At 48.0% G+C, this 14,000-nt stretch overlaps 1 protein-coding gene across 1 annotated transcript; it reads left to right on the forward strand.

The window, feature by feature from the left end:
• The first annotated feature begins 299 nt into the window (after positions 1-299).
• Positions 300-7,272, forward strand: CD8A (CD8 subunit alpha). The gene is made up of 6 exons (XM_057415546.1): positions 300-345; positions 890-1,249; positions 1,704-1,799; positions 2,327-2,443; positions 4,559-4,589; positions 6,922-7,272. Exons 1-6 carry the CDS (start codon positions 300-302, stop codon positions 6,974-6,976), a joined length of 705 nt encoding a protein of 234 aa, XP_057271529.1. The 3' UTR covers positions 6,977-7,272.
• The last annotated feature ends 6,728 nt before the right edge of the window (positions 7,273-14,000 follow it).

Consider the following 14,000-nt stretch of genomic DNA (forward strand, 5'->3'; position numbering starts at 1 on the left):
AACCCCCAGAAGGCTGCAGGGGCTGATCCTATCTCAAACATGAGCACCATCAGTCTGGATCTCTAGGGGAGTCATTGAGGCAAAATCCTTGCGGCACCGTTAAGAGCTGGTAGTGATAAATGAGCCCGAATTCTGGATGAGAGCTGGTTTTCTTCAGGAGTCTCATTTTTCTCCTAATTTGCTGCAGATGTTGAACATCGCCCAAGAGGGCCCTGGTGACATCACATCCTCCCCAAAGAGCAGCACAGCCTACCCAAGTCAAGCAAGCAAGATCAGCTCTGCTCCGCTGCACCAAGGAGATGACCGAGGCTCCTGCGTTGCTCCTGCTGCTCGCACTGGGGCTCTGTGAGTATGGACACTATGGGGTTGTGCATCACCTTCACCGGGATGGGCAAGTAAATCCCTGCCCCTGAATCCAAGAAATTGGGCTAAATGGTTAAAGGGAATGTAAAAAGCAAAGCAAAAAGGGTGGCTTTGAGGTTTGCTCGGTGGAGGTGAAAGCAGCACGGACGGATGGGTGGCTGCAGCATCATTTGTGCTGGGAAGGGAGCCTGGCTGGAGAAGTGGTTCTAGAGGGGAGGGGGAATGGGAAACAGGGGGATTTAGCAGTCAGTGTTTTTAAGGAGTCACTTTGGGAAGGCTGGGAAGGGGTAACACGCCTGAGAAGGCAGCTGAAAGGCTTTAAGGGCAGCACTCACCTTTAAAGCCCAGGTGGCTGATTGCTGAGCAGCCTCCATGCACAGTCCCAGCAAGGACTCCAATGAAACCTTCAAGTCATGCAGGCAGCATGGTCCTCCCTTTGCATTTGACCTCACGGACAAGGAACTGGTTTGTCCGGAAGGAACATGACTCCTCCAGAGTGGTTCCCACAAGGATTCCTCTCCCACAGGCTGCCCTGGGATCCGTGGCCAGAGGGATACGATGAAGATCCACCCCATCAGGCAGCCCCAGGTGGGACAGCAGCTGGTGCTGCAGTGTGAGAGCAGCAACATGGACAGTGGCGTATTCTGGGTCCAGCAGGACAAGGCTGGGACCCTTCACTTCATTGTCTTCACCTCTTCCCTTTCCCGGACCACCTTTGGGGGGAATAGTATGAGGACAGCCGAACGCTTTGAGGCGTGGAAAGACATCAGGTTCTACTGGTTGGTAGTGAAGTCTTTCATGCCACAGGACGAGGGGAACTATTTCTGCCTCATGAACACCAACCAAGCCCTTTACTTCAGCCCTGGCCAGCCTGTCTTCCTCCCAGGTCAGCAACACCTCCACCCAACCTTGATTAGCTCTGCCAAAACACCCAGCACCTCTTGTCCCTGTCTGTTGTAACCGGTCACCTCTCTCACAGACCCCATTGTCCGTGCTTGCTTGACCAAGGTATTTCATAACCAGTGCAGCCAGAGGCTCCCTGATTGCATCTCGTGGCCAAAAGCAAAGGCGATGGGGCAGACACAGCATCAATTCTCCCCATCCCGCTTCTCCATCCCATTCATGGCTCTTAAGGGATAAGACTAAAGCAAAGTCCATCACCACCCCCTGAGCAGGGAGTGAGAAATAAGGAGCCTGCAGCTCCTTACTGGGTCTTGGGGGAGTCACAACCCAACGTGGGCTCTATGAGGTCCCTGTGGCCAGAGGCATGGCCTGGGGTGAGAGGGCACAAGGGCAGGAGGGAGCTATTCACTGTGTTCTACATCCATTTTCACTTACAGTCACCACCACAGTGGCACCCAAAACCACCCCAGCACCCACCACCCCAGCACCCAACATCACCGAAAGGGACCCCTGCCTGAAGACCCCGGATTCAGGTAGCTCTGCTGCATGAAGGGAGAGGGAAAGAGCTGGGCTCTGGTCCATTGATACCGAGGGGGATCCTGGAGGCGTTTTGGGGTGTGGGGTGTGTGAAAAACCATGGAGCTTTAGCAGAGTTGGAAGGATCAAACTCCAGCGTTTCATCCTATGTAGGAAATGGTGTAAAAGCATGAGTGGGTCTCATGCCTGGGCACACTGGGAAGAGGTGGAGGGAGGTTTGGGGATGGGTTTGGACTCAGCAGGGGATACAAGAACACCGTTGGCTACACGTCCTCCCAGGAACTGCTGTGCCAATTCCCTCTGAAGTCACCAGGGTTCCCCAGTTAACCTACAAACACCACTCACGGGTTTACTTCTGCCTTTTGACACTGATGTGAATGATCAGCAGTAACTGATGCACCTGTGGAGGTCACTGGTGGGGCAGGGGGAACCCTCTGCTTCACCACCAGCCTCACCGAACACCAGGCAGGTCCCCTGCCTCCACGAGCACATGGTGGACCTTCCCCTTTCTCTCTTCCTGCAGAGACCAGCGAGGAGAAAGGGCTGGATTTGCTATGTGACATCTTCATCTGGGTTCCCTTGACAGCCGCCTGCTTCCTGCTCCTGCTCGCCCTGGCAGTCACCATCATCCTGTGCCAACGTAAGCATCACCCATAACCCTCTATAGACATTGCTTTAGCCTGAAACTGCAGCCCTGGCCTTCAGGGGAAGAGATCTTCCAGCTATCCCCTTTACATAGGCACCAGCTAACCAGGACAGCCAGCCCTAGAGAAGGACCGCTGCTAAAATCGCTGCATTGTACTCACCAGTAGGCTTAGGCTGAGAAATAGTTATCAGTTTAGAACCACAGAATCATAGGGACTGGAGCAATAGGACAAAAGGTGATGGGTTTAAAATGAAACAGGGGAAGCTCAGGTTAGGTATAAGGAAGAAGTGCTTTCCTGTGAGGGTGGTGAGGCACTGGAATGGGTTGCCCCGGGGAGTGGTGAATGCTCCATCCCTGGCAGTGTTCAAGGCCAGGGTGGACAGAGCCTTGGGTGACATGGGTTAGTGTGAGGTGTCCCTGCCCACGGCAGGGGGTTGGAACTCGATGATCTTATGGTGGTTTCCAACCCAAACCATTCCATGATTTCTATGATTTAGGTTAGAAAAGTTCTTTATGGAAGAAAAACACATTATAAGTATAGAAAACTTCACTCTACCAAACTGTATTGGCTCTACCATGCTTATATTGGTGAGTCAAAGGATGAAAGTACCAGAACCTAAACACTTTGACAAAATAAACTTGCCCTGGCACACAACTTGTGAATTCAAATGCCAGGACTCTTGCTAGCAGCTTGAGCTGCAACCGAATGAGCAGCTTAACCCCATGGGTTCAGAGGCTGCTGCAGTTAAAGCAGTAACACAGAACCTCTGGGTAGGCAAAAGTCCTGTGGTGAAAGCTCACCTTTCACTACCCTGAGCAAGCAGCAAGTGCAAATGTGTTGAAATCAATTTAGTGCTCACTGAAACCAGTTCAGCTTTGAGGTACCCCAGAGGTTGCACTGATTCCATTAAACCAGCTCAGCTCATTTGCCTGGAACACCACAGTGGTTTGCTGTTGAATGAACCCAACTGGATCCTCACTCTCCCCACAGCCTGGAGCTGGTGGGAGTTGAATTTACCAGCCGAGACAGCTGAAATATCATAGAATATCATAGAACCACAGCCTGGTTTGGGTTGGAAGGGACCTTAAAGCTTACCCAGCTCATCCACGGGCAGGGACACCTTCCACTAGAGCAGCTTGCTCCAAGCCCCTGTGTCCAACCTGCCCTTGAACACTGCCAGGGATGGGGCAGCCACAGCTTCTCTGGGCACCCTGTGCCAGCACCTCAGCACCCTCACAGGGAAGAGCTTCTGCCTAAGAGCTCATCCCAGTCTCCCCTCTGTCAGGTTAAAGCCATTCCCCTTGGCCTGTCCCTGCAGACCCTTGTCCCAAGCCCCTCTCCAGGTTTCCTGTAGCCCCTTTAGGTATTGGAAGGCTGAAAATTAACTTTTCAGCATCCTTCAGCCCTGCAAACTGCTCAGCATCAGGGCCTGCAGCAATAGGAAGGAATGCAGGAAGAAAACATTGACGAGCCCAAGCAAAACATCATTCTCCTTGAGGGAAATGGCTGATGCTGCAGCAGAGTGCCCGGAGTTAGTGCCAATCCCCTCTGCACTCACCAGGGCTCCCCAGTTAACCTACAAACACCGCTCAGTGATTTCTTCCTGCCTTTTAATGCTGATGTGAATGCTCAGTGAAAACCCATGAGCTGCAGCCCATCGCTGCAGCCCCAGCCCTCAAGGGCAGATTCCCCCCCCTCTTATACTAAAATGAATGCCCAGGCATTGTATTTTGCTGAACACATCCCAGAGTAATCACCTAGATGCTAAAATGGGGAAGAGTTGCAGCATTCCCACTAGGAATTAATTGATGCCAATGGGTTTTCAGCAACATGCCAGAGCTGCTAGAGACAGCAAGGAAACCTGCTTCCCTGTCAGTGCTCCCAGGCTGATGCTGGTACTGTGACTCATGTGAAAACCTGAGGGGAATGTGAGCTGCAGCACTGCTTCCTTGCATGGCTTTCCTCCAAAACAAGCTGGGTTTATCCATCTTTATACGTCCTGAAGATAGCAAGCTGATGGGGAACGCCAGCCCTGCCTCACTGCAGCGTTTCTTTGCTGAGCTGTGAGTTGGTGTCTTTGAACTGACACATTTTCTTCTTCATTTTAGGGACCAAGAGACGAAGATGCAGATGTAAAAGGTTAGTGAGTGACGGGGTGGGTGTCTGGAACTTGGCAGTGTCTTACCCGCAAGGGATAAAGCAGGCAGGTGCCAAAATCCAACCTAAACCTTCTTCATCCGATACCCAGTGGCTGGGAGGGGGATGCGTAGTGAATTAAGGGCAAAAAAGAGAGGTAAGATTCTCTTCTCCCATGTCTGTTTCTTTAATCTTAAGTAATTCAAATCACTGAGCACTGACTCTGCAATAGAAAGACATGAGGTGTTTGTGGCAGCTTTTGTGCATCACTTGATGCTTGTAATGAACCACACTTGCGTGCTCCCAGGGCAGGCACAATGTGTTCCTATGTGCCTCCAACCTGAGCCTGGGGTGACCGTATTTCACTCCTTCCCCTCCCCAGACTGTTCATTCAGAATCATCATTGGAGCCATGGATTAGATTAGATACAAGCTATCGCATCCTAAATCCCCCTCTGCACTATTTTGGACCACCATCACCATGGCTTTGTGCCTCTATTTCCCCAACAGGCATTAAGGAACAGCAGCAGAGGGGCTGGTGCAGCCTTAGATGACTTTCTTAGATGACAGCAGTGCAGATGTGTATAGCTTTACAGTTAACCTATCTCCTCGGGCAGACAGGACCCCTTTCTTTATGCTCTCCCCTGCCTCCCCCATCACCCTGAGTCAGCAGGAAAATCCTATCAGAATAAGAACTGCAATTTGCCATTTTGGACAAAAATAAACCCTGTTATCCATGAGGAATTCACATTTTGCTCCTGCACATTGACTCCCTGCTCTGCACAAAACCAGGTCTGGTGCCAAGTGCACCCAACCCAGGCTGGTGGCAAGGGAGTGCTCCAGCACCAAAATCACTGCTCCTGCTCTGGCCAGGCTCACGCTTGGAAAAGCTGGGTTACCAGAAGGTTTGATTCACATCTCTGAAGCCTTATTCTTGTAAATCGAGAGTCTTTTAAATTGGATACAGACAATTGTTGTATATTTATGGGATTCATAGTAAAAAATAGGGGGGGGTTAGCTGTCCAAATTAGTACGTTCAGAAAGAACCTTCCTCCCCCTGAATTAACAGGAATTGGATCCTTACAACTCTTCATTTCTGAAAGGCAGAACACATCAGAAATCACTGCTGGAATAACCTTGGAATGGTTTGGAATAATAATACAATAGCTTGGTATAGAACAAGAACAGTGTGCAAGGAGAGAGGCACTGAGCAGCAATGCCTTTGCCCCTTGGGTGTAATCTTATATCAGAATACAGCTGCAGCCATAGACCTGTGTTTGCTTTCACCTGGCTGAAGAAGGGACCAGCCTGTCCTGTTTATGATGGATATTCATCCTACCCAGCCCTCTTCAGATCCCTGCCTGGCTTTCCAAGGGCTAAATGCTAACAAAGAGCTGCTCTTTCACCCCTTTGAGGGCGAGGTTTGCATCCTTCACTTAACATCAGTCCCTGTTACCAGCCCTGTGCAAAGATGCTCTGCTGCTAAGGGGGAAAACCGCTCTGCACAGCTCCGTGTTGCACCGGTGGGGCAGCTGGCTTACAAGTGCCTCAGGAAATCAGCTCCTCGAGGCCAGCTTTGCTTCAGCAGCGCTGAAGTGACACAGCTCTGGTTTAAGCAATTGTAGCCGATGTACGCTTTTATTTAGAGAGGGCATTCCTGCTGCTCCGAGCAGCTCCCAGTTATTGAAATGAAGCGCTTGGGAAGTTAACAGCGCAATTCACTCAATTAAAGAGCGCCTCAGGGGCTGGCCTGGGATTCTTGCTGGCAGCTGAAGGATTCATTTCCCCCCCCCAGATGAATGTGCAGTGCAAACCGGTGCCAAACCCTCAGCTCATTAAGGCAGCAGCAAACCATCAGTTGCTGGAGCCCAGTGACTCCAAGCAGTTTGGGAGCACACCCTAACCCCAACCCTAACCCTAACCCTCCCCTAAAACTCCTCTTCAGGGAACAGGCTTGCAACAAGCAAAAGTCCTTGTGGATTGAGAGCAACTTCCCTAACTCCAGGAAAAGCCCTGAGCTCTTCTTTATTCACCTCTGAGTGTGGGGAAAGGCTCACTGAGAGGACAGTGCACAAGTCAGAGGGGCACTTAAAAAGCCTTTCTTAATTAGTGTAACAATTCATTATCTTCATTAAATAGGATAAGGAGGACCTAAAGTCCTTCTACTGCCTGTATCTAGCTGAAATGTTTGCCATGGATTTAGGAGCACTTCACAGCCTGCTCTTGGAGGTCCCAGGCTGCAGACCAAGGCTAAAGGAGCTCAGCAGCAGCCATCCATCGAACACCTTCTTGTTCCTTTCACATGAAAGCAAATCAACCCCTTCTCCCCTCTCTAGACCTGCAAACGGGAAGCCCAATGTGAAACGTGGCACACCAGGACCACATGCATGAGCATCTGCACCATCTCCTGGAGCTGGCACCGCACAGGCCCATCACCTGCGTTGTCCACAATGCTACTCCTCATGCACTCTACCCTAAGATGAAGAGAAGATGGAGCAGAGACACACGGGCAGCAGGCGGGCACTGCTGTGAACTGCACGCTAAAGCACAGCTCCTTCCACAACATGAGGCTGTCAAATTAGCTCCCAAAGCTAAACACCCTCTCTATTCCCAGCGATGGAGCTCTGTGGCTCAGGCAAAAGGAACAGGTCAGTCCTGATGCTGCTGTGCATCAGTGAGAACCTGATGAGAAAGAGGGATATTTGCTGGACCTTTGTTTGAAGGGGGTGTGAGATTACTTTCCAAATTGAATTTGCTACAAAATGAGGTAGAAATGCCCTCACTTTAATCACCCTCTTTGATTATACATGTAATGTATATTTGATTTTTTGTGTAATGTATATTTGCTTATACATGTAATGTATAATCAAAGTGCCATGTATGTCCTGGGAGTTTGCTTGTTTCATCTCATAGGGTGGTTTGGCTTGGAAAGGACCTTAAGATCATCCAGTTCCCAACCCCTGTCACGGGCAGAGATGCCTTGCATGCCTCATGTAACACAGTGCTGCACTGAGAAGGTAATTGTGGATTAAAGGACTTCACTTTTTAGGTTTATACAGTCCTGGGGGCTAAGGTTTGCTGCTTCCTCTCCTGATGCCCTTGTTCTGCTGTGAGCCCCCACTTCCACTGACTTCAGCAGCAGTTCTGCCTGAATCCTGGTGGGAAGAAATGGTTGAGTGGTTCACTTCACTTTGGTTAGGGAGGACTTAGAGCTTCCTGACCTGAGACATGTTGATTGAGTGCAATGAGTTCTGGTTTTTACAGCTCTGTATACGACGTAGGTATCTCCTTACTACACTTGCAAATCATGAACAGAGACACAAAGCAATAAAACACACTTTCGAGTCACACTCGATGATGTTTCTTTCTTTCTTCGCCTCCCAGCCTCAGAAAAGCTAAAATCCTTTGTGAAGGAAACAAATGAGGGTTTGAGGCCGTGATTTATGCACCAGCCTGAGCTTTAGGATGCCAGAGCTCAGCTTCCAGTTTACCACAGCCTAAAACAATCTGAAGTATCTTCCCAGGGACTTGCAAACGGGCCCCATAACACTCCCCCATGGCAGGGAGCTGCTATGAAGGTGGAGGAGATAAAGGCTCTGGAGGTTCTCAGGTGTTCATGCCAAGGGGCTGATAAAAGCCTGGGGGGGAAAGGAAAAGAATGCAAGAAACCCTTTGCTGGTCTCCTCCTCTGCAAACGAGCTGGGAAGGAGAGAAATCCAGAGGAAAACAAAGTCCTTCTAAACTTAGTTTGCTTTAATATATAAACATCAGGGACCAGGTATTTTAAACAGTAGCAGGCAAGCACTGAACGACAAGGGTCCTTTCCAACCCTAACTGTTCTATGATTCTATGTACCTACATCAGTATGAAGCAAGAGAAAAGCCTTAATACTGCAATGACTGGGTTCACAGGCACTAAGAAACACTGAGATTCATTCAACCTAGTAAGGGTGAGCTCATTCAAGCCCCAGGGGCTCAGCTGGGGAGAAGAGAGGGTCTCACTGCATGTGGCCCCAGGGCAGTCAGCTCCTCACCAGTGTGCAGCCGCAGTGTGAGAGCATGAAGCAGACCTACTCATCAACCTGCTCCTAAGCAGGCTGGCTCCAACCTTTACCTTTATTTTGATATGCAATAGTTACTTAAACCAGGCCAATCTCATCCTAGAGTCAGCTCTAACCATGCAGAGGAACAGCTCACACCTTTCCCCTCTCTCCTATAAGCATCAAGTTCATTATTAACTTGCCCCAAGTCTCCTGACTTACTCTGAGCTAGAAGTTTTCACTTACAAGGCTTTAACTCAGAGTGTTTCTGCAGAACAGTTTCCAAGAGGCAGGCGCATCCCTGCCTCACTGCAGCATTCTCTTCCCTCACTGTTCTCCATCGCTTTTACACTCAGCTTTCACATTACACAGAGCTTTGGTCTACATCATGTCACGTTCCTGTAACCCAGGTTGCCAGGCAATGCTCCTGATCCAGTACTAACCCCCAGACCTCACTCCTCTGCCAAGAGATCACCTCCACACTTCCACAGGGAACTTCCCACCCCACTCTAGCTCTTTTACATGATTTTGTGGGAAGAAGGTGAAACGATCTCATTGCATCCACCTATTGCTGTTTGCCCACAACAGGACACACATTGTGCATGGGAAGCACTTCCCTCAAAATGCACTTTCTGAACTCAATTAGATTAACTGTCTAGTGTTAAACACTGAGCAGAAACCTAGCAGAAGTGGTTCTGACCATCATACAACTCCCTGCAGCAACTAACAGCTGCTGGGTCACAGCCAGATGCCTTAAAAGATACAGAAATCTCTTTGACAATAATGAGCCTTCACTCATTAATTCATGACCCCAGCAAGCTCCCAGCAGTTTCAGCACTGCACAGAAAGGACTTGCATTGCATTAGTACTGCCTACCCAGCACATTCCCTTTTTAGAAGGTGTGTTTCACGTACAAAGGAGGCCCAGTTAAGAGACACAGTACAAATTCTCCTGCCTGCCAACATCTGGACAGTGGCATCACAGCTGTAAGCAACAAGGGCTTGGAACTGGGGGTAATCAAGCTATTCAAAATACGTGACTGATCACTCAATCCTATTAGCAGCTCTCAGCTTCTTACTTACTATCAGCCAGGCAGCATCTTCTTTATCTTCATTCATGTCTTTGGATCTCTCTAGAACACAGATCTTGGTGGTCTCTGATTTTGGTGCTTAGAGGGATAGGTCTTGGATCTTAGATAGCTAAAGGGATGGCTCACCCAAACTGCACATTAAGCTTGGCTGCAAACTGCATATAAGGTACCAGTAGAAATATGACCCCTCTGTACCATTGTAACAGATATCATAAGCATAAACCTATCAAGAAATTAATTCTAAATGTATATCCAACCCTCCATCTGCAGACTTGGAGAGACACATGGACTTGGAGAGTACATGTCCATGGACTGCTGTCCGTCCCAAGATACCCGGGGTAGAAGTTGTTCACTTGTGTCTTCTTACGTGGGCTTTTCTATGTAAGAACCACTGCCATTTAATGTGCTTTGGAAATACACCAAATAGGCTGGACTGAACTGCTGGGATTTGCCTTCAGCAAAGCTACCTCTGCAGGTCAGAAGGCTGAGGGAACCAGAAGCAGCAGCTGGGGGCATGCACCAGAATAAACACTTGCTCTTCTCTAGTCACTGCCCTGAGCTTCCTGTTGAATACCCCAAAACTGAGGAACAATTCATGGGCAGAGAAGTTTGCTTTAAGCCACCAGCCTGACTTCACCGAGGAACCTCCAGCAGAAGTGACACAGCAACAGCTTTCCAGAGCAAGACTGAGTTTCCTTCACTAGCTCTTCCTTCCATGCAGTCCCACGACTGATCCATCTTCCAGTTCAGTCAGCTGCAGCCAGCACTGCATCTCAGAGCTAAACCTACAGCTCAGAAAGGTCAATCTTCCATTTACATGCAGAGCTGAGAAGAACATTCTTTACAATCAGCTTAGTAAGACCCAGGTTCTTTGCACAAGACATTTACCTTGGCACCCCTATTAATAAACTACCAAAAGAAGGCAAAACCCAAACCACACCTTTTACACTAAAACCTTACTAACCAGATGCAAATACCAATGCAGCAGTGAGAAGGGCAGGAGCCAAAGGCACCTCCAGCCCTGCTGCAGAGGTGACTGACTAATACAGCATCAAGCGAGAAGGCACGGAGATGCTTCTAGCACATCAAACAAGTTCAGAACAAACCTGACTGCGTTTGTGGCTGAGCAGCAATGCCTGGCCTGCTCCTTGCACCGGCAACAAGAGGAGGGCTGGCTGAGCTGCAGTTCAGAGAAGCAGCTCAAGGGTGCTTGTTTCTCCCGTGCAGGAAGCTGTTGCTGGACAGGCCTGCAGATCTGACAGCTTTTTGCTAACAGCATGGGGAGGAGGTTTTAGGTCAAAGCGAGTTGACTTTGCAAAGGCAAAAGCTGGAAGCTGTTACAGGTTAATACGAGACAAGAGTCTCAGCTATAGAATGACTTCCAAAGAGAAGAGGAAGGGATTAAGTTTGTTCAGAGACTGACAGTTACCTAACTCAGAGTTGAAAATACCACTGCAGCAGCTCAAACCTCTCAGAAGCCGATGGACTAAAGGCAAAAACCTTGGAGTTAACACTTAGTGATGGGAAGAGCAGGAGCTGATTTACAGTTTAAGCATAGCCTCAACTAATAAAGAACAAAAGGTACAAGATAGTCACTGAAAGCCCTGTGAAGCTGAGGGAGGCATGGGATGCCCTCACAACACAGAATTTGTTGGCCTCGTCAGACACATCTTCTACCCTGAAATACTTTCTGAGTGATAAAGCATTTTGATGAGTTAAGTAAGCTCCAGATAAGTAACACAGCCAAAATGACCCCAAAAGAGCCAGTTACTGGAAGGGTTGGTTAAAGTCACTTTGTCCAAGCCTGGATTTTACTTGACAGATGAGCTGGCACAGTGAATGCAGCTAAGCTCAACCCAGACTCCTCAGACTAATGCTGGGGTGCATGTAGTGCAAGTGCTCAGAAGCCATCCCCTGGCTGCTGTTTCTACAGCATTCAGCACAGAAAAGCAGTGTAAGGTGAGGAAAGCATTGTAGAATCACAGTAATCTCTGTCAGAACAGTAACCAGACAGTGAAATACAGCCTTCCTGTAACTAGGTTTCTTCTTCTGATTCATCTGAAATCAAATCTATGTGGCATGCAGGGTCAGCATGACCTATCCATCACTGGATTCCCATCCTGAGCTGAGCAAATCAGATACTTATGATTTTTGTCATGGGAGAGCTATCACATCTGCTTGTGCTCCACGCTATTGAAAACCTCCTGAGTAATTTAGAAACCTTGGAAATACTGGAATTGACTTTCTGAAGTGGGGGGAAAATGTGAGACAAAAGAGCTGTGTTCGTATATTTAGTTCCTCCTCCAGCATGAAAGTGTCTCATGGATGATGCTTAAGACTTGAACTGAGATACTGTTTGCATCTTCCCCATCCCTTTTGTTAGCCAAAGTAAAGGGAAACCCCACAGCAATAAGGAGAAAACCAAGAGCAGTGTCACTAGGTCTGAAAATAAACCTGAGGCAGATGAATGATGCTGGAGAAAAGGGGATATCCATTTCCAAGGCTGAGTTCAGGTAAGCTCTGCTCGCTCCAGACCAGGTCACAGCACACACCAGCTTCAGCGCCGATTCTCTGTTCCAGTCTGTGCTGGAACTTGTGCTACGTTCAAATTAACCCTCTAGAATGTGACAAACTCTTTGTTCTAAAGTGGAATAGGAACAATAGGAACAGGAACTGGACAACACTACCAGGGCTTTTGCATGTGAATACACAGATACAGCTGTCGTCTAACAACTGCTACAAGTCAGTATGATCTGAAAACACCAGTTGCTGCAAATAGCCCCAGCAGGATTCAGTAAGAGCTTACAGTAGGGTGTAAACAGCTCATTTCCACACTTCCCTACAGGATTGTGAATTCAATGCAAACATGAAGTCATAAGGTATATTAAGTCACCCTTCTCTCATATATATGCATTTTGTAAACCACTCTTCCTTTATACATCTTAGGGCTTGAATTGAATTCAGAATAGTAACACTACAGCTTTACTCACTACCAATCATTGCTGCCCCTCTCTCAATTTTCATTCTTCCTTTCCCTACACTGCAGTCTCCATTTCACAAAGGAAAAGGACAAGAATTTGGATAGATTAAGGTGCATTTTTTTCTCCTTCAAGAGACAAATCAACCTCTGCAGTGATAAGCACTGAAAGGAACACAGTATCCTGCAGCAGGCAAACAGACCTTCCAAGGACAATCTAACCCAAACTAACTGTGAAACCTGGTGAGATGGCTCTGAGTAGTCATAAACAACTTCAACCTTCTCGAGCAGCAGCCATCCTGTACAATGTTAAGAAGAAAAGCAACAGGATGGAGACAGGTGTGAGCTGACAGGGATGAGAAGCTCTAACTCGTAACACAGAGCTTACACTGCAGCTTCTGCACACATTAATTGACTTCCACAGAGAGGCAAAAATCAATAGTGTTTCAGTAGTGAAATGCTGCTTTCTAGGAGAGAAGACTGGCTGTTCAACCTGAACCATGGAGTGCTGAAATCACTGCAGGAAAAGGCTTCACCTGATTAAAAAGTACTTCACAGAGCAGGCTAATGGGAGGTGAGGGTACGAGCTCTGTGGTAGATGACAGGCATAGTACTACAGAAGTCAGCAATACCCTTTGAGATCAAAAAGGTTAGGTACTCCTTTCATTTCCTACTACCTGTTTGTAGTGTTTGATTATGTTTGATAACTCAAAACCCCACAAACATACAACAGATTTCCTTCCCAAGAGATTTAACAGAATTAAAACTCAGTGTATTAACAGACACAGAACTAACACTACAGAGGTGCCGTGCTGCTACAGGAACCCTGCTTATAAACATCCATTACTTCTGGAGTACCCGTAAGTTAAACTAAACCTTTTATGTAAGTGTGGTGAAAAGATTCCTGGCTTGAGGCCCACCTACATTACCAACCGGTGCACTTGCTGCTGCAAAGCTGCTGTTCTGACATGTTTTGCAGTTGCAAGCCTAATGCAGTATGCAGAAGTGACACAGTGATCTGGATGCAGATATAAATGTCCACAATCTCTTATTATGCAGCAGCCTCTTGCAAAGGCACTAAGGGACTACTTAAAGGCTTCACAATCTGCTCCAAAAGTGTAATAGAGGCAGTCCTCAGATACCACTGTAGTTTTAAAAGCAAATTATTTTTTACTATGGATATTCCCAAACCCTGTTAGAGAAAATGTATGTGTATCAGGTGCAAACCTTTATGCAAACCTCAGAGGTCTATTCACTTTTTCTCCCTGCAAACTTCCTCTAGTTACCAGAATCGTATCAGGCAGTGGTA

This window comes from Pezoporus wallicus, unplaced genomic scaffold (assembly GCF_028554395.1).
Source record: "Pezoporus wallicus isolate ANWC-B61680 ecotype Strahan unplaced genomic scaffold, APGP_CSIRO_Pwel_v1 contig_8827, whole genome shotgun sequence".
NCBI classification, from domain to species: domain Eukaryota; kingdom Metazoa; phylum Chordata; class Aves; order Psittaciformes; family Psittacidae; genus Pezoporus; species Pezoporus wallicus.